The 21,538-nt window shown below is 34.4% G+C and overlaps 1 protein-coding gene across 2 annotated transcripts; it reads right to left on the minus strand.

The window, feature by feature from the left end:
* Positions 1 to 568: 568 nt before the first annotated feature.
* Positions 569 to 20,800, minus strand: LOC121976298 (U3 small nucleolar RNA-associated protein 20-like). Of its 2 annotated transcripts, XM_042528412.1 has the most exons (31): positions 20,551 to 20,800; positions 20,353 to 20,475; positions 20,097 to 20,254; positions 18,895 to 18,939; positions 18,600 to 18,678; positions 18,441 to 18,514; positions 17,449 to 17,555; positions 16,080 to 16,286; positions 15,077 to 15,271; positions 14,743 to 14,950; positions 14,574 to 14,648; positions 14,144 to 14,487; positions 13,868 to 14,060; positions 13,543 to 13,792; positions 13,167 to 13,473; positions 12,660 to 12,915; positions 12,430 to 12,570; positions 12,040 to 12,301; positions 11,567 to 11,959; positions 10,767 to 11,227; positions 9,359 to 9,495; positions 8,991 to 9,172; positions 8,466 to 8,894; positions 8,258 to 8,383; positions 8,118 to 8,183; positions 6,121 to 7,913; positions 5,759 to 6,038; positions 3,591 to 3,824; positions 2,053 to 2,589; positions 1,512 to 1,644; positions 569 to 1,106 (listed from the first exon to the last, which is right to left on the minus strand). In XM_042528412.1, exons 1-31 carry the CDS (start codon positions 20,614 to 20,616, stop codon positions 850 to 852), a joined length of 8,118 nt encoding a protein of 2,705 aa, XP_042384346.1. In that variant the 5' UTR covers positions 20,617 to 20,800; the 3' UTR covers positions 569 to 849. The 2 variants fall into 2 exon arrangements, with proteins under 2 accessions (XP_042384346.1, XP_042384354.1); XM_042528420.1 differs by lacking the exons at positions 18,441 to 18,514; positions 18,600 to 18,678; positions 18,895 to 18,939; ... (1 more) ...; positions 20,353 to 20,475; positions 20,551 to 20,800 and having other exon boundaries at positions 16,187 to 16,286.
* Between the last annotated feature and the right edge of the window lie 738 nt (positions 20,801 to 21,538).

Raw genomic sequence — 21,538 nt, forward strand, 5'->3', positions numbered from 1 at the left:
ATTTTGAAATAAAAATTTATCAACAAAGATAATATTTAATCAAGATGGAATAGAATTTTCCTTCTTAAATAATGGAATGGATGGATTAAACTAAGTTCATTGGAAGGAATCATTGCAAGTTAAATTGTCTATCAAACATTAAATAGAAACTGAACCGGTCCGATTTTATTTGTCCGATCACAACATCTAAGGTCGGAGATAATAACGAAATTTGTCTGAACATAATATCAAAGGTGAAAGATAAACAGCTCACTAGCATTTAAATTTATGAATCAAGTAATAAAAACTACCCCTAAAAAAATGAAGAGAGGTTAAAAGCTGCTTAATTGCAAGGAGATGAAAATCGAAGTAAACAAAATGACAAATAGTGCACCGCCAGATCGAATTAGATTAGTGCTGCACTTCCAGGTGGAATAGACTGACTTCAAAAACAAGACAGTTGCAATGACTTCAACACGAGCCAGATAGATGCATCAATTTTAAAGTGAGCACCGTTCAATCTTTAAACTGAGCTGGTCGCATTGATAAAATCAAAATTTTCCAAAATGATGAACAATAACTGCTGCTCTGATTTTCAATATTTCTGATTAAATTAGGAGAAATTGGGCCCAGGTTTGTTGATCAAAATTAGGCTGAGCCTGCTTTACAACAAGTGTCTGAACAAGAAACCTAAACACACTCCTAATTTGTGAAAAAAATAACTAACATAACTTGGATGCTATCAGAACTAACATAATTTGTGACAAAAATAAAATTACAGATCAAGTAAAAACTACAAAAAGGGAAAAAAAAAATTATGCCATGTAGCACTGCGCTAGTGAGATTTGAATCAAATAATACAAAAAACAACTAACTTCTTCCTTGTTGCATCCTCATTGACATTATCCTTCTCCTCTTGTGGACTGTATGTTTGGCAGCCAGTTGCAATTTTCTCTTGGCAAAACGCATTGGATTGATAACAGCAAGCTGCTTTTGCATGTTTCTCTTCTTCTCCCTCTTCTCCTTGAACTTCTGCCTTAATACATTGTAGATATGCACAAAGTTTTCGACACCAATTTTATCCCTTAAGGCATCACATACTACTCCTGCTAATTGTTTGGTTTTATCTGTGACAATAAATTACGAGAAACAATTCAAAATGCATTGTAGAAGACAATCAATAAATGTTTCCTATCAATGCTGAAGACGTGGAATATTACGAGTTTAAAGACAATATTAAGCAAAAAAACAAGATTAAGAAATATATAGCAAGCTATACTTTATAATTTTATCGTTCTCTAAATGTTACAAGTATTATCAATGACAAGATCCAAACACATGGTATGAGTTCAGTCACCTGTTCAATGTTTTTTGGTTGGCAATTGAAACCAACTAATTAAAGCAGTTAGCAAACAGCCAATTTGTACTTAAATAGTTTAGACAGGAACCTATAGACCCATACTGGTGTTTCATGTTTTCAATTTTGCAGTATTCAGACATAATGACAATCAATTAAAACAATATAGACTCACCACTGATGACCTTCCCAGAGAATCCTTCGCAAACTTTATATAGTGGAATCAGAATGTAGGTAGCATATGCCTGCAAACCTTCTGAATCGATCTGTTTAAACATCATCGTGAAGGAATCAAAAATAACCTGCATCTGCATAGACAATATTACAAACATGTAAAGATAAAAGATAATTTCCTTTCTTTAAGCTTCAATCTGAGAACCCGACTAGGTTTGTTAAAAATAAATAAATAAATAAAGATTTTATCAGATTTGGAGAGGGGGGAGAGAGTGCCAAACAAAAAGCAGAAGATTCTGTCAGGGTTGGAGACGGAGAGAGGGAGAGGAGATAAACAAAAGAGGTTTGTGCCACACGATTAAAATGTACAAATCAGGATGAGAGTATATGGAAATTTATAAAACATGGTTAGTGCATGGTCTGGGAGAAGGAAAGACAGAGAGATAGCGAAAAGCAGAACCAAGATCTAAATTTCAAAGAGCCATATGGATCGCTAGAACTAAGAGAACTCGTTCAGCATATAGTTGCCTTTCAGCATTTACCTGTGTGTCCCTCATCTGCATCGAAATTTTGCCCATGCTCTTCAACAGAGGTATAACAAGCAATGACCTGAGATCTTGCTTGTCTTCATAAATATGATTAATCTTCTCCAATGAATCACTTCGAGCAGTAGTAGATAACAAGAAAGCATCCTTTGTGCCTCTTGAACCAAGAATTTCAAAAGCCTCGAGAAAGATGCTCTGCTCATGGGAATCAAGGGTAGACCAATATTTGTGAGGTACTGGTGTATTTGCAAGCCTGGAATGCAGAGCACATGTTGAAAATACAAGATTCTCCCTTATGAGATTGCTTGTTTTTTCATCGATCAGGTGGGTCTTCAGCTGATTCAAACATAATGCAGCAATAGCAAAAAGTCTACTTGGGCATAAGAGAAAATAGGATCTAGATTTCAGCTTCTGGTCATCACGTTTACTGGTTTCTTTGACTGTAGTGAAATAAGAGTGCACAAGGCTGCTGGAAATACATCGTACCCAAGTGTGTGGATGGAGCATTAATTTGCATATTATCATCCATATCTCCTGCAAACCAAAGAAAATGGTATTAATGTAGAAACCATAGATTAAACTGAAATTTTAAGATGATTTGAGGCTGTTAAATAGTCTCTTTTTAAATTTTCCATGCAGAACCTCTAGTATTCTTGTGAAAAGCACTTTAGCTTTTACTTGGAGGGAAGAATTCAAAATGGAGGGGAAAGAGGGGGAGAAGATGCTTTCTCAGGAAGATTGATGGAGAGAAAAAAAACCAAGGGATTCCTTGACCTCTTCTTTCCACCAAGATTGACCTGCCCCAATTGGATGAATTGGAGGGAAAGAAAAAGGATAGTTATAAGGGACCGTTATACTTTTTCTTCAGATTTGGAAACCAACCTGCCAACCGCTGAACCCAACATCTCTTTAAAAAGGTGCCGGGTGTACTCATTGCTCCTTCCCTCTCAATCTACCACCACTGACCTACTAAAACACCCTTGTTCAGTTAAATTTCATATTATTAAACATTTGGTTCCTCTGTGTACTCATTGCTCCTTCCCTCTCAATCTGCCACCACTGACCTACTAAAACACCCTTGTTCAGTTAAATTTCATATTATTAAACATTTGGTTCCTCTGCAATTCGTACTTTTATCTCCCCATCCAGCTTCATAAGTCCTATACCTTTATTCGTCAATTATTTGACTTGGAACCAAATAAATTTCACAAACAAGACCAATCCAACCATTATCTATATCAAATGCTCTGATGCCCCCGGGGCAAGGTTGAGTTGGCTAGTGCGGAGCAGAGTTGCTACCATAGGGCAAGGGTTCGAATCTCGGCGAAGTTGGGGAAAAAAAGCTCTCCTCCACACTGGCCAACTACAACTTACCGATTTACCTCCTCACAGACGAACGTGGGGCCGACCGTGTGAGGCCACTAGGGTGGCGGATTCCACCTTTTGCTACCATATATCAAATGCTCTGACAAACAAAAACCTGTAAACCAAGCAGAACGTTTACATTTATTTTTTCAAAATAGAAACAACCATACCTGAACATTCTCTTCAAAATATAAATCTGGGAAGTGTTGTAGCATGTTGTCCAGTAAAATAAGTGAATAATACGCTTCCTTCCATAAAGGAACTGCAGCATCTTTCAAAATGTCATCTTTACTGCTACCAGCAGCATGAGCAGAAGATTTGAGTCTATCTCTCATAACTTGCAATATATTACCAATCTTAAACCAGAAATCCTTTTTCATAACTTGAACCAACAAGCTAAGAACCTGATAATCATATATCCAACTATTAGCAACAGGACGATGAAAATTGAAAAATAAAAATAAAAATAAATAATAACAAAATGCAGAGCATAAATTTCACATATTTAAAAGAGTTCAACAAGAAGAATAACTATAACATAAGTATGCCTTCATGCATACCTAAATCCCAGCCAACTAAACCATCAGCTGGCATTACATAAGCTGATTAGATCTCATCAAATGCTTAATGCCATTTAGATTCACGACAATGTGTCAACCTGTCGGGTCCTTAGATTTTTTGAATTACAGGTATCCAGTGATTGAGATCTCGTGTCGAGCCCGTCGAAATGGACGAAACATTTTGTTCCACCCGCCGACCGGTACCGGTACCGGCACTAGTCCTGAGGCAGCCATGGGACTGCCATGACGCCCGCGCTAGAGAGGCATCGCAACGCCCGCAGCCACCCCTGAGGGCCGTCGCGATGCCATCGACGTGCCGGAGAGGCCGCGGTCGCGGCCGCGCCAGAAAAGGCTGCGCGACCCCACGGTCGTGCTTGGGATTGCAGTCGGTTTTTTAAATTAAATCTTTTTTAAAAATTAAAACAATTCCCAAGATAGATGGAGATAATTCAAATAAGCTTAATTAAATCCTAATAAAATTATCTAATTAATTAAATATTTTATTTATTTTAATTTTAAAAATATATAATAAAAATTTTATTTATTTTTTAGTTATGTTATTATTATTTTTTAAAAATTTAATTATCTCTAATTTAAATAACTAATCAAATATATTTTTAAAATCCTAATTAAATTGTCCCATTAAAATATATAAAAATTAATTTAAAATTCTAAAACTTTCTAATAAAATATTATATATTCCTAAAACCCTCGCTGTAATCGTTGATGTAGCGATGATCTCTGCGGGTCACCGCAACCGCGATTTTTTTAGTATTTTTTATTTAGTTAATTTTTAATTTTTTAAATATCTATTTTTTTATAAATAAACTATTATTGATAATAACTACAAAATATTAAAAATTATTTCAAAATTTTTAAATAATTTTAAATTTTAATAAATATTTTATAAAATAATTTACAATTTCTTAAATAATTTTAAAATTAAACATAGATTTTAAATAATCTAAAAAATTTTAAATATATATAATTCTTAAACATTTCATATAAATTTTTTAATATTAAAAACTTATAGATACATTAAAAAATAATTTAAAATTTTCAAATAATTTTATAATTATTTATAATTTTAAATTTAATTTTGAATTTTAAGATTTATTTAATATAAACATCTTTAATAATCAAATATTAATATACATTTATATTTATATTTAAAAAATACTGAAACTACATCGGCACGGTACAATACAATACTAAAACCATATCATTCCAGTCCAGAACTAAAACCTCGACATGGGTAGAGATTTTAAACCTTGCAGTCTGTGGCAGCTTTTGGAGTATAAATTCCTTTATTCTAAAGCTAACATTAGGAGCATTTTCATTCCCAAGTGGGCCGCAATTTGTACAGAATTTACTTAGGATCTGATTCAAACTGGTATGCTTTATTCTTATTTAATTCGGGGTCATTAATTGAATTTTTTAATTAATATTGAATAAAGAATTAATTTAAGCCAGCTGCTAGATTGGACTTTTATACAGACCTACTGTGTGTGTGTTTTTCAGATTCTAGAACACTTTGCAATTAGCACTGGATTTTTCAGATTCTAGTTTTTTCACATCTGTATTGCTTTAACCTGTGCTTCCCTGACCACTGCACTGATAAGCGTTTGGATCTAGTGAAATAGATGGTTTAATTGCCACTTGGGGTTGGATTTTACTTTTTAGTGTGAACCAAATCGAATTAGTATAATTATGAAGGCTGGTTTGATATGATTATTGATTCCTTTATTAATGTATAAGAAGGTTATCAAGATGCATACCTCAGCTGAAGCACTCCACAAATGTGACTTTTCACCTGTGTACCATGATATTGTGTAGCTCACAATGGAATGCATCACATGTTGGCTTATGCGATCCAACAGAACTTTCATGGCTCCACAAATCATGCCTCGCAGTTTGATATCTTGTTCATTTGCTAGGGCCACCACCAAGTGCAGAAAAAATGACTGTGCCTGACTGTCCACAACACTTGCAGGAAACTTTTTCAATATATCATACAGAGTCTGTAGCACAACTTCTCTTCCAGACAAATGTTCATAGCTGCAAAGCAGTAAAGAATGAGAAAAGAAATACAGAATGTTTGCAACGGAAAGTCAACAGAAAGTGAAGCCTAAATCCTTGCCTTAGATTTGCTAACAAGAAATCCATATGTTGTTGCAAACGCTTATCAGACAGAGGGTAATTAAGAAGAAATTGCAACAGAACTTCATTACTCTTCTTGCGAATTGGTTCTGAATGACTTGCCACCATCAACTCAGCAACTTGCACAACAATGTCATATATTTCATGGACAACAAGCTTTTGGTGAATTATTGACTTCAAAAGAGAAAGAGCAATAGGAGATGGTTTTGTTTGGATATCCATAAAAACTGGAAAGTGAATTAATAATTGCAGCTGACGATTTGTAAGAGAAATACTAGTGCGTCTCAATAATACTGTGAGGACTTTCAGACAGGACTGCACCAGTGAACTTCCAACATTTCCAGATTTTTGGACAATTTCTAGGAGCAAACTTGTAATATTGTCAGCATGGGTTTCAATAGATGGTAATGGTTTCGTCACCAACAGAGCAAGACACCTGAAAGCAGCAGCCAGAACATCTTCATATTTGGAACATAAGCAATTGCTCAATAGGCTTACAAAGGGGTCTAACATTGATAATAGCTGCTCATCATTCTTGAGCAATTCCATCTTCATCAATTTCTTCACATGATTAAGAAGTAACCCAAGCGCAAATACAACAATCAGATGAGTGTTATGTGAATCATGTTTGGAAGAATTTGAAATTCTCATTTTCTGTGACATTTTGCCAACAGATGTCTTTTGTATCCCTTCGTTGGATATCCAATAGCCTTGAGAACCTTCTGGACTGAAACTACCTTTAATAAGCTCATAGACAAAATGAAAAAGTTCTGAAGTTTCGACTGAAGAGTTGCGTTCGATGCCAAGAGCAATATGTTGTAGCATTGTCTGAAGCCTCACCTTCACCCTAGGTGTAACGTGTTTTTGAAGGTGTGCACTGATAGGTGAAAGCAACTTAATAGCATGAGTCCTGAAGGTAATTCTCTGAGCAATTAGTTCAAGAGTCTCATACGACTTTTTCTTCTTTGTTTCTTTCATTTTAGAGGCGATCTTCTCAACCTCCTTTTCCTCGGCAACGTCTCCAAGAATGTCAGCCTCAGCTACAGTGAGCAAGTCTTCCAGACAGTAATCAAGTTCACCGGCGTCTATATTAACCAGAGTCTTTGATAATATGAAGTTGACCGTGTAACCCAACACATGCAACTCATATCCTCTTTTCAATATTGCTTGCAAAACTTTGACTACATACTGCAGGTATTTCAGTCCAAGCTCCTTCAAGCATGCTACCAGAGCTGACCTTGCTTCATCACGTATGCTTTCCAAGCGATTCTTTAAAAAACAGCATACGCGGTGTATTATGGTTGAAAGATGTGAGTCCTTGATTTCCACCGGGAGCAACTTTAGTACTTTGATAGCGGCAAGATTGAAATTCACATTGACGTTTAGTGTATCAGAAGTAAGTAGTTTTTGAATCTGTGGAAAGAATACATTTTGCAAATACTTCAGTGCCTCAACATTTGATAAATTGGCTTTGGCTTCAGGAGCAGAAATTTCACTTTGATCATTTAAAGCTTTGGGAATTTCCTTGTTTGAAAATGGGAAATTATCAAGGATGGCGCATATCAAACGCAACAACACTTTTTGTTTATCTGGTTTTTGAGCTATCTCTTTAAAACTTTTCATTAATAGGGACCGATAGGAATCCCAGCTCTGCATATGACCTGCAATAGAGGCAATTGTATCTAAACAAACATTTGCTAAATCCAATCCTTTCCCATCTTGATCGAGCAACATCTTGAAAAATAGTGGAAGGAAGATTTTGGCGATAAGGTCCTGTGATATGAAAAGAAGTCAATAAATCTATTATACAAATTATAAACTATTTTCTCATTCAGTAATAATTTGTTTTTTCATTCCATAATAACTTCTTCAAACTTATATCAGTGGTGCAGAGAAAGCAAAAAATAATATATTTAAACTCTACCTTCCATTTTAAAATGAAACAGAATTCTCATCGAAACTAATTCTAGTTATTACCTCTGTTAAGTTCCCTGAACCCAGGATATTTCTAAAACGTAATACTGCCCTTTTCCTTCGATGTATCTGCAGCAAAAGACAACATGCAAATCAAAACCTGATAAGATATCAGACACACAGTTAAGCATCAAAAAGGTTACCTGTAAGTGGACAATATTGTTAAAAAAGTCTACTTCATCATCCTCACTGTAGAGAGATTTGAGTGGATTTAAAGATGGTAATCCATTTAAATAATATACCATACCCCGTAGGACAGCAAACCATTCCTGTAAATACATTTAAAAGTGGTAAGACACCAAAGCTCACAGAAATCAGACAAATAAAAACTTTGGACTGAACATAACATACTCTTAACACTGAAATATCTTTGTTTAAGGCACCACCAACATTGGAGAGAAAAGTTGTATTAACTATCTGCTTAATACTCTTTTTTGTCCATTTACTTTGACTATCTTCCTTCTTCAGAATGTGATCTTCTGGGACTTCCTGTGTTTCATTGTTCAACAGCATCTTTGAGGAATTATCCTCACTGTTTTCCAACACTGATGCAGCAAAATGAATAAAGGATAACAGTGCATTAGATGCACTCTGTCGAAAAATTAATTCGACATGTGACATATCATATACACAGTGTGAAAGTATCAGCATAACATGCTCTACTTTTAGCTCAGAAAACAATCCTGGCTTAATTTTTTCATAAGCACTGATTCTTCTGTCATAATCAAGCTCTCCAAGTAACGAGGAAGAAACAGCATTTAAGTCGCACAAAAGCTTGGCCTGAAATTAAGACCAGGAAAACAAGCGATCAAAAAAGCCATATGTTATTTTGTAGAGAAAGAAATTAAAACTCTATTAAAGAATCAATATTATTACCACACTGGCTATTGAAGAATCAATATCCTTAAGCCCATGAAGAATATCACAAATGCACAATCGAACATCCAATCCAGAAGAAACTAGCAAAGGCAGAATTGCCTTGAGAATTTTCTCATATGATTCAGATCCTACAACGGACAGGGTACCTTTAAGAACCAGTAAACCTGACAAAGCATCATCTGCAGCCAAGACAAAACCCAACTTCTGTTAAGGTTCTATTGGAAACTAACATAAGTATAATCCTTCACCGACTCAAATGAACATCATATTATACAAGAGCAACTATTTCAAGTAAAACTTTGAATCATGCGTTTTGATTTACAACAAGACAAACATGAAACCAAAAAAAAGCATATAAAACCCACCAATATTTAAGTTTTTCTTCTTGAAACATGGCAGCAGTATGTCCACAAATTGTCCGGCTACAACAGGATCAACAATATATCTAGCCAACAATTTTAATACTCTTGACTCTGCATTACCAGGCCAATTGATCGATTTCCTAATATTGATGCCAACAAAGCACACAAGTCAGAAACAAATCAAAAATACACTAACCAACAACATCAATAACAAAATTCACACTAAAAGTGGCATGTTTTAGAAAACAAAGATTGGAAATTATAAAGAGAATGTCATCAATTAAATCTCTTCCACAGATTTAGCCTTCTCGAAGCAAGTTATCACTACTAGGTAATGCAAATGAAACAGCAATCACTTCCTTGTATCATCAAAAGTGTTCTCTTTTAATGATTTCCAGCTAAACCCAAACTTCTCAGGAAGGGAAGGAAGTATTCATAATAGGATGAATTGCACTCCATATCAAAATCACTGCTGCTCCTACTCTAAGAAACAAGTGTTTGGATAGGCACAACACCATATCTAACTGGCTCACTGTTCAAGACCATTAATATTACTTGTCAAGATACTCATTGGCCAAGTCAGCATCTAACACCTAACAAAGAGGAGACCCACATCACAAGACAGTTCATCTTGACATGATTCCACCTCTCAATGAACCATTGGAACATAAAATTTCTTCAAAAAGCACCTCTTCTTTACAATCAAAATTACCTTCAATAATGTGTCGGACCTTCCATTCAGTATAGACATCGTCTAGCATGACATCAAGATCATGACAAAGTACTAAGAAATTTCAATCAATGATTTTAATCTAGGTCTGCACTTACATATGTAACCGAGTATCAGTAGTTCAGTACCATACTTGTAGTGGCATTTTAGGATTTTAAATTTATTCTTTTGGTCGATACCAAGTGGTAGAACTCATTAAATTCACATATCTAAGTCAAGTACAAATCTGGCAATATTTCATAGCACAACTAAAACTTGTTCACTGGTCCCTATATAGCCCACATAAACCAAATAATATAATTCCACCTCTCATTAATGAGTAGCATTCCCACACTCTTTTTTGGATTAAAGGCATTGTTCTTTGCAGATGATCCTCGAATGACACTAGTTCTACTAGACCCATTTACAATTTGAAATAGCAGGAATTATATTGCATGTGTAAACCATCAATAAAACATACAAATGAGAATGTCAATCAGTAGGTAGAACTAACTGAATAAAAACATATAAACAAAGGAAGTTTGATAGTACAACTGAATACAACAAATAGATTGAAATAAATAAATGTGGTCAAGAAAAAGAGAACAAAGGAAATATAGTTATTTTGTCAAATATAAGGTCCCCAAATTATATTAATGTACCAATCAATACTAAAAACATAAATGAATTTTAGAAATTTACCTGTAAGCTTCATTGCGAGACAGCAAGTGCCCATGAAGACTTTGGATAAGTACATCTATATGAGGCACCAAAAGATTTTTTACAGACTTATTTTCTAGATGATCCTCGCTGTTATCGAGATTCAACAAATTTTCAATAAATTCGAGAACAGGATATATGATTGCATCGGACGCAGTGCTTAGAGATAGCGCTGAAAAAATTGTAGGGACAAGATTTGCCTCCCTCTCCAATAATGAAAGTAGTTTGGTGCTTTTGCTCATTGAAATAAAGCAAGAAAGAAGTAGGTTTAGTCTTTCACCACTTGAACCCTCATGTTTGAAGCTGTCTAGCAGAGGCTTCGTGGAACGGAAAAAGATGTCCCAGAAATCTGACTCAAAGTCATGATTCACATACTTATTAAGCACAAAAGAAATAATTTTTAGGCATAAGGATCTCAAGTCCTTTAATTGCTTTGAAGTCATCTGCATCAAACCACTAATATTCATCAGGCTTCATTCTCAGTATGTTTGTGAAAAGTACTACTTTAGCATATAGCCACAAGCAAGAGAAATAGATACACGCATGATGAATAAATTTAAAGTGCATAAAAAAAGCTTGTTAGCTTGAATTATGGAACAGATAAACGAACAGACAGATACTTGAGAGTTTTTCAGAAGTTGCAAATACAACAAAGATAAAGAAGAGTTGAATACAAAACATATCAGATATTTTCACAAAACGAATATAAAAGGAACAGATATTTTCTCACTTCATTAAAAGACAGTGAATGCCAAAAGAGTATCAAGCATAGAAGAGGCTACCTTTGAGTTACTCAAACTATCTCCACTTGAAAGATTTGGCATGCAGCTCTCTAATATCCAGCCAACAATCTTGAGCAATGCATTGAGATATGGCTTGATGTGTGCTTCATCAAAAATCCTTAGAATTTCATCTATGACATGTAGAAAACCATATTTCTGTTTCCATGACAGGTCAGCCACGAGAATTGATGTTGAATATTTATTAAGGATGGAGGAGCTAGATCCATGTGTGATGTTTGTAGATGCTTCAGCAGTCTGAACATCAAGCACTTCATTTGCTCTTGGCCTGGGCAATAATGGCTTTAAAAGTAACATGAAAAAAAGCAGAAGCTCATCAACTTCAAGCTGGGCCAAGAAACATAGAATTGCTTTTCTAAGAGCTAAACCTGTATGCTGCAGAGAGGAGCTAAAGGGTCAGTCAAGTATAACTATCTTATGTGTTTCAACAGTATTATCATGCGATGATTATCAACCTTTCTTGAACCAAGAGTCTTTAGTGTCCAAACTTTTGGTGTTAACAATCTGATGAGTATAGGAATAAGATGACACCTATGTTCTTCCTGAATGCATTGTGACTCTTTCGAAACAGACCACGTAGCAAGTCCCTCACGCAAGTTTTTTGATATGATCAAATTCTTGAGATGCTTCTCATATGAGATCAGAAAGTCATCCTTCCAATTCAGTAAGCAATCAAGAACTTTTAATTGTATGTCTGCATCAACATCATCTAGAAGCCTAAACAACAGCATTAAGAAATGTGAACACAGATATTTTTCAACCTTGGTGAGTCTACAAACCAATTATGCTGCAATAGTACTAATTTTACGTGTTGGTCATAAAATGAGTTATGCCTTTGAACTAACCTTTTCATCAGAACTTCCTTGAGTACTGCACTTTGATACAAAGATTTAGCATTACACATTCGTACCAGTAAGTTCAACCACTCTTTTAGAATCACCTTCCAGTCCTTTCTCTGACAAGCATGACCAGCATATGACTCAAAACTATAAAAGACATATAAGACAAATTGCACTTAAGTATTACCCATCCATAAATAACAAACTGTAGCACACATTTGTCAATAAAATGATACCTGAAATTATCATTTGCACCATAACCCAAAAATTTCAAGAACAAAGGTATAAGTTGTCGCGACCTAGATTCAGCAATGTCTGAAATCTTTTGAAGCGAATGAAGTAATAGAGTTATTATGGTCACACTAGGCGTACAATCAAAAGCAGGAGCCAGATATAACTTAAAGCGTTTAACCAAAGAAAAATCAGCAGAAGCAGGAGCAATGACAACAATGTCATCGTCAGAGTTATCATCATTGAGTTCCTGAGTCACAGCTGCAAATGAATAACAATAGAAAAAGATGTCAAGGTCCTACGATTAAATCAATAGTTACAATTAGATTTTCGAAAATATTTTTCTGGCAACTATAGAGTTTAGAATAATATATCACATATTAGGAGAAGATGTGTTAAATTAAGGGACTTCCAGATTCACTGTGTGAATAAGAATGATACTAGCCAAACATCAGCACAAATATTAGAACACTCATATATTCAATAATATTTCTGGAGTTAAAAGGTCAAACCTTCCAGCTGAGGATTTTCAGAAATAATCTTGGATTGAGATAGGTCAAGATAATGCACAAAATAAATCCATACAAGTTCCTTGTATTGGCTTATCAAAGTAGCGAGGCACTCTAGTGCAGCTTCCCATATTTGGCTAAAGCGATTATGTAGAATTCCAATAATCCCATTGAATAAAAGGGGAATATAAGAATCTCCAATCCGTCCAGAAGAAAGACTAATTTGCAAGTTTTGCAGAAGTACAATAGCATTACGGCTTGTAAAAATTGATAACGGAGTCGCCTCAACTGAAAGGAGAAGTTTGATAACCTGTTTTTGAATCAAAATGTTATAAAACATAAGAAGTACTGAAATTTTTAAACAAAAAATAGAGCATACATCAGTGTGTTGAGAAATTTCATTGTTAGCTCCAGATTGATCCGTTTTTAACTTCTTACAAGGACGTATGTCATTTGAAGGAAGAGCATCAACACGTGGTCTATAGTGAAACAATATTCTCAAAGTGGACAAGCAAATGGCCTTATTTGGATGACTCAAATTGACTGCTAATGAGATAACTGCGTCCACAGCATCTTGCTCATCAACTTTTTGAAATGCTTTCAGACTGGAATCCTCCTCAAATTCAGTCCTACAATTCGACATTGTTAAGTTTTGAAAAATAGCCTGTGATAATCAGAAATTTATAGACCCAAAACAAGCATACCCAGAAATAGAATCCAAATATTCAGCTACAGATGACAATACTTGAAGAGATGATTTGTGTTTCTTTGCAAGATTCAAAAATGTCTTTACTTCTGAAGTGGCAAGTTTATTGACCAACAGCAGTTTATGATACGAACTCAACACACCACCAAGAATGCCCTGCCAAGTAGATTTCAGCATATTTTCTATTTTATCTGCAATAACAGAATTAGGATATATAACTATAAACACACTTAAACATACGATGAAACATTACATGGAGATAAATGATACCTACCAGTCTCAGCTTCCAGAAACTGATCAATAGAATTGATCAGTTCTTTAAAAAGTCCAAATTTCTCATGCAAAATTGGAAAATAAGGGAAACAACAGATTACTCCCCATAAGATGGCCACTTCAGATTCAGGTATTTGCTTGTATAATTGGTTATTGCTCTCTGCAGTACCAAATAATTTGATCCAGTACACAATCTTCTCTCTTAAGAAATTGCATAACATATGAACTTTGTCTTCAGAAACTTCAACAATATAACAGTTCTCATATTTGCTCTGTTTTGCAAAGAATGTTAACATTAAGGATAAGGTTTCTTCAGGAGAATCTTCAATTAAATCATCCATGGCACTGAAAGCAGAGGAATAAAACAACATTTTCATATGCTTCTCTGTATAATGGAGATTGACAATTTTAAGAAAATATAAAGTGACTACCTTAATATATGGCTTCTGAATACCTGTACAATTTGAGGTTCCTTCAGGATGAGTTCATCTAAAAAAGGGCAGAGGCTGAAAAAATAAACAAAAGAGATAAATACACATACGATATTCAACACTTCATTGTCCCAAACAGCAATGACATCCTGTGGAAAATGGCCATTACCTAGAGCTGTTCAACTTAAATGCAGGAACATATAGTGGCAAGATGCTGGATATATCAACAGAAATGGATGGAATATCAAGAAGGTGCAGCATCAATTTCAGGACTTTCTTAAGAACCTTATGTGTCACGGATTCCACCTTCACACCAATAGAAGGTACAACAAACGATTGTACAAATGAATCTACAAGATTAAGCAACTTTGGTCCATCTGAAAAAGAAAAGAATTACATTATTTACATGTCAATACGCAAAAGAAACAATCAGAGAAAAACAATAAGCCAATGAAGATAGTGATTAACGAAAAAAGCAACTAGTATAAGCCAGCATCTCTCACCAATAATTTTGTTCCCATCAATAAGAAAAACAAGAAGAGACAACAGGTGATTTAGCTGATCCAAGTAACGATTGGTGATGCACTTAGATGTCTCTTCAAACAAACAGTTGTATATTACTTCCAACTCTTTAGGGTCAATTGCAGTGCATAAATGGCGAAGAATGCCTGATGTAACTTCTAAAAGAGCCTTAGAACCTGCAAGAAAGAGTAACTTTTTATCTATGTAATGTACAATCCATGCAACAAACATGTTATTACAATGATAAAGACAACCGCAGTAAATTTATATGACTTCATTTTATAGCTTCCATTAAACTAAACAAACTGTCCGAATAGCTGCAATATATAGAGAATAATTGTATATACTAACTAGAAGTTGTGCTTTATATTGTGAGAAAATGTAGGGTGTGAACTCCATAAACCCTTCAGTTATTAAGAATTCAAGAAGAAGAGGTATTTTAGCACGGACAATCACTAACAAACCATAAACTTAAACAGGCATACATCATCATCCTCACTGCTTCTTGCTCCTCGTCTGCTTCTCACTCCTCTTTCTGCATCCACCAAAGGAGCAGATTGGCATGATCAACCTGTGTCGAACTATATTGTCACGACACAGGTTCGCAACAATGTCATTCCAACCAAGGTTGTCAATATCATGATTCTACAAAGAAATGAGCAGTTCATAGGTTGTTGGTGGTTGTTACGACACAGGTTAATGATTGTGGGTAGAAAATATATTGTCACAAAACAGATTTAAGATTGTTGGCGGCTTATGATTATACATAGAACTATATTATGTCAGAATGCAGGTTTACGATTGTGGATAGAAAATATAATCATGGAAGTTGGTGGTCATTATAATATTTAGTTAGCCGTAATCAGCTCCTCATTACAAAATAAAAAGGATAAGAGGAATTGGATAAAAAAAGAGAAAATAAGTGCAGAAATATATGAGCACAAGAAATAAAAACTATAATTAGATATATCAAAAAAAACATGCCTTTGGTATATTTTTCAACCATAGTAAAAGTTGATGTGTCAATCAAAATCTGCCAGACAGTTTCAGCTCTTGAATGAAGTAGTAGCGAAACCCCTCTCATTGCATACCATAGCAAAGCAGAAACTCCATTTATGGACGATGAGCTTTTACTTTCAGCATCCTCTGAGCTTTTGGTTTTAGCAGCCTCTCTAATAGCCTTCCTAACACCTGTATTGCATCAGGAATCAATATGAGTGGTTTCCCTTTGGCAAAGATGATGGTAAAATCAAAGCACTACATGTCCTCAATTAGGAGCCCATAATTTAAAGTTAAATACAAACACGGAAAAAGCTGCAATTTGACATATAATATTTCCAGAATGACAAAATAACCGAGGCACCAAAAAAATCTAGAAAGTTCAAGAAAGTGAAGAAAATGAGGGTCCATTACATATTTAATAATGAGAATTACATTAAAAGACAAACATATTCTATTCTAAATCCAAATAACAATTTGACATCAAGAGAGATGACTAGTGATTATCCGAGTAAATCTCACAACAGCTTCAGGAAAGACATGGTTTAAATCCTATATTTGATAACTACCATGAACCAAAAGAGTAGTGTAAAAGAATCATTTATCCCAGAACATTTAATGACCCAAAAAATACCATACTAGATATTGATGCCATTTTTGTTCTAGAAATGCAGAAAAAAAGATAATGCTGAATCTCCCGCTGTTAAACTATACAACAATAAGGCATGGTATTACGAATTACTTGGGCCAGCCAAATGTAGCTTTGTCATTTATGCAGACCACAATGAATCAGAAGAAAAAATGTGAATATCCCAAGAATGGGTGAACCAGGGTGGGAGACAAGTACTTCACTAGCTAAATTAAAGGCTAGAACTAGTGACAACTTATTGCAGCTTAGTCAAGCATTCTAGCATCCTTGTTTTATTACTCATACCATGTAGCATGAAGTTTTGCTATTGTTTCAACTTCCAACTAGTCTGAGATATTCTTGCTAACAGAGACATCATAGAATAAGGCCCAACCTCCCTTGTTGTCCCCCCTAGGGTAGATGGGAAGAGAGGAATGAAAACTTACGATTCTAAGAGTCCAGAGAGAGGAAGGAAAAATTAGGATTCCAGAAGTTTGTAAGCATGGGGAAAAAATGAATAGAAAGTGGTGTGAAATTGGAGCATTTTGAGGATAGTTGCCTAATAAGTGACAGGAACAGACACTTCAGGTGTACCACATATAGTGCTCCCGTCCAAATATTAGGTAGCCAATAAATACAAGTCTTCATGAAAACATCCAACAGCTAGGTCAAAAATAATCATTCATCATCCTAACAAATAGAGTATAAATAAATAAAAAATCATACCTTTTTGAAGCTGCCCTTTGCATGAATTCCTCAACAAGAATGAAACTGACTCAGCCATGAATTCTTGGACATAGTGCTTTGGGAAATATCTTAGGTCCGCTGTAATTCTTCATAAATACACCAATAAAGTCATTTATACAGATAGGGAATATAATAGAGAGAGGAGAACTTAATGTGTGTGTATACAAGCAAGGACAGATTTTGTCGATAAACAACAACAACACACATGAGAAATAACAGAGAAATCAATGGTGACTTGGAAGTCATGTCATATCATAAATATATTCCATTGGACAACAATGTTAATGTTAAAAGCATTTGATTGAGTTTCTTATTACTGATTTCATTTCAAATCTTAATCGAATATAATAAACAATAATTCGTACATCCTCACCAATATGTGAGATATGAACCTATGTACTTCTCTTATGAATCAGAATCAACATATTTGAATACTGTTATCATGCTATCAATGAGGTCATTATATTATCTTATATCTTTTGGACACTAGAGATATTTATAAGTTCAAGTTGAATTATTTTTATATATTTTATATTTTTTGATATATCAAGATTCAAGATTCAAAAAACCCATCAAAATGATTCAAAATATAACCCACGATACAACAACCTAGGGTCAAAATATAATGGAATGCAGCAAATAGCAAAAACCACAGACAAATGGAACATCAAGACACATGCAAGTACCAAACAAAAGTAATATTAATCATGTTCCTATTAGACTAGAAGAGGTACATTAATCACAAAAAAAAATAGTGGTATCTTCCAATCACTTAAATTGTAAAGTTGTCAATGTTGGTTCCGTGCCCAGATGAAAAAGGTCAAGAGTTGTGTTAGAGTTGACAGTCAACTTGAAACATGTCTAAATCCTTGTATTGGATCTTATCAAAACACAAAAGTTGGGACAAATGTGGCTTGATGATGATCACTTTCCAATTGCCTATAACCCAATAACAACGCATAAATACTTACTTGAGGACATAAACAAGATCCCTTACAAGATACTTCTGCAAATACATCATGATATATGACCAAGAAGTGAATATCTGAAAGCAGAACACATTCAAGCTCAGATATGGACTCTAGCAGGTATTAACAAAAACAAGCCAAAAATGCATAAACGATATTAACCTGTTCTATGACCTCTGGATCACGGTCGCCACCATTTTTTAGTAGAATCACCAATGAATCTACAAGCCTTGGAAGAAAACTGTAAAATGTAGATTTGTATAAGTGACCGGTAACATGAATAAGAACAAACAGAAGTAAACTGGCAGAACAAAAACAAAAAGGATTCCACTTATTCAAAAAGCACCTATTTAAGTTTTTTTACATCTACTGCTGCTAAATATGTGACAGTTGCAGGAGCAGTGCAGCTTTCTAGATAAAGTCAAACTGCAAGATGAAAAATTATATGGAGACTTACAATAGAAATTCATCCAGCAAATCTCTGGATAGAGCTGCTATTAACCTGCATGACCAAAGAATTATGAGAGAAAAAACGTCCAACTAAAAGAATATACAACAAATTTTTTAAAAAAAAAATAATCTCTAATAACAACTGAGAGCACTAAAAATTATAAGGCACCAACAAATACATATCCAAGCACCAAGCAAGAGTTTGAAGCCACTATTTAATAAAACCTAACATAAAACCGCAAACATAGGAAACAACACACAATTTACTAGAGAATAAAGGCATTGGTTCACATTCTCCAAGAAATAAGGTGTGTTCCAAATCATGATACTGCTCGTTCCAAACCATTGAAGGAAAGATCTTTCTTAACTGTCGAATGTTTCACAATCTAGCATAATGTGTGAGTACTTTCTGAGACTGCTCATTGGGCATAGAAACAAATATTGTTCAGCCCACAATCAATATAATTAGCTCTGCAGGTTCTTTCCTTGGCGAACTCATGTCCTTGATGATGATATGAAAGTGACTGTTAAATAATCAATGGTTGGCAAAAAGAAAAAAGTACACAACAACAACCAAACCTTTTCCCACTAGGTGGGGTCGGCTGTATGAATCTTTTTACGCCATTGAGCTCTATCTCCTATTATATCATCATCTATATTTAAATAAATTTTATCTTGTTTTATTGTTGCTAACCAAGTCTTTTTTGGTCTTCCTCTTCCTCGTTTTATATGCATGTTTATCATAGTTTCACATCGCCTAACTGGAGCATTTATTGGTCGTCTAAGCACATGTCCGTACCATCTTAAACATGTCTCTCTGAGTTTTTTCTCAATAGATGCAAAAAGAAAAAAGTGCATTTTAAAAAATCATTCCATCCCAGTTGCCAGGGATTTACCCAACAGCAAACAAATTACATTATAAGTCCTATGCACGCCAAACTTGCAGGTAATCACTGATGTCGAAAGAAAAATTTTTACAAAATATACTATGGAACCTAGATCCATCACTACAAATAGAAGTACGCTAACATATCAAAACCAAACACAAATGTCTGCATAAAAATCAATTGGCATATGTCAAGCAAAAAATTGTTGTTCAAATTTATCTATGTGTTAAAGCAAAGTAGCATTGAATGTTCCATATCTAAAATCTCATATATATCTTTAAGTGATTCCAGAAAATGAAAAGGTGCTCCGAAGTTCACATGCCTTAGAATTGGCTCAAGAGACAATATAGCTTCAATCTTCACTTTATCAAGGAGCTCCGTCATAATAGTTTCCTTGTGCAGTATAACTTGCGATAGCGTCTGAACAAATGGCATCATGTTTTCATAAAAGGAGATAAAGTCTTCTGCCGTATTCAATTCCTGTATATTGTAACACATGAAAATAAACAAAAAATGCAACTTTAACATTAAGGCATCATTTTATAACTATTCCTGTAAAATTGACAAACGCATCATACCTTCCAGTAAATAAGGCTCTCTCGCAAGAATGATGAGCCGTCAGATGGTTGAGCTTTAACGGAGTCCAGACTATGAAAAACATTGATCTGTATCTCTTCCACCCGCTGGGAGAAACTCTTGAACTGCAATAAATATGAGATCTCGAATTACAAAACGTACTCGGTAATTGATAATATAAATTACTTTGAGAAGCTTGCCGTAAAGCGCCTCCGGCCGGCGGACGTATTGAGAGACTTGACGGCCTGTGACTGAGAGGTCGTCATCAGAGACGAAATCTAAGCTTACGTGTGGAGAAGGAGATGAGGAGTAAAGACGAAGGAAAAACGCGGAAAAAAAGCCTCGTGACGGAGGAGTCGGATAAGGGACGGAGAAGGAGGTCGAGGACCCGGGTTAGGTAGGGGGAGAGCAGCGGCCGATGAGGAGGCGGCGGAAAAGGAACGCGGGGTTTAGGGTAGAGGGAGGAGAACCGGGTTTTTCCTAAATAAATTAATTAAAATTTAAAAATCTTAAAATTTGAAATATTAATCGACAAAATATTATTATAAAAAATAATATATTGATTTTTCTGCTTTTGTAAATTTATAATTCAAATTCAACAAATAATTTTAAACCACATTAATACTAATTCAAGTAAATTAAAATTTAAAAATAACTACAAATTTATTATGTTGATATACTAAATCGTTAAGTCAATTTTTCTTAATATCCAGATTGCATAATCAAATTTCATATTTATTAAAATATATCTAATTTATATTATACTCCTCTTTTATTCCATGTGTGCGGTGTCGGCCCTAGATTTTGAAGGCCGGTAAAAAAAACCTGTTGTATTAATATAAAAAATAATAAAATTCATGTTATATAAATAATTCCATTAACAAAATAGATTTATAATAATGACAATATTATAATCCATATCACTAATAATCAATATCATTACATCATAGAAAATGAAAAAATAATTATTATAATTATCTATAAAAAATTGATCTTATCGTATTTTGTAAAGTCATCAGTCAATTTTTTATAATTAAATTTTTCTAAAAACTCATTCTCAATTGAAATCATAGCTAATGCATTCAGAGTCATGATTGATCTCAAACAAGATTTTAACTGCTTCAATTTAGAAAAATTTCTTTCTACATATGCAACAATCATCAGAATAGTCAATAATATTTTGTATGC

This window comes from Zingiber officinale, chromosome 1B (genome assembly GCF_018446385.1).
Source record: "Zingiber officinale cultivar Zhangliang chromosome 1B, Zo_v1.1, whole genome shotgun sequence".
Classification (NCBI taxonomy): Eukaryota; Viridiplantae; Streptophyta; class Magnoliopsida; order Zingiberales; family Zingiberaceae; genus Zingiber; species Zingiber officinale.

What these genes read in the sequence shown, in the direction of transcription:
- LOC121976298 (XM_042528412.1), bottom strand. Translation starts at nt 20,616, where the DNA reads ATGACGACCTCTCAGTCACAGGCCGTCAAGTCTCTCAATACGTCCGCC. An exon ending in ATCCAGAGGTCATAGAACAG is followed by an intron (nt 18,515 to 18,599) that starts GTTAATATCGTT and finishes TTCTGCTTTCAG; the next exon opens with ATATTCACTTCTTGGTCATA. An exon ending in GGTTGAAAAATATACCAAAG is followed by an intron (nt 15,272 to 16,079) that starts GCATGTTTTTTT and finishes TCTTTCTTGCAG; the next exon opens with GTTCTAAGGCTCTTTTAGAA.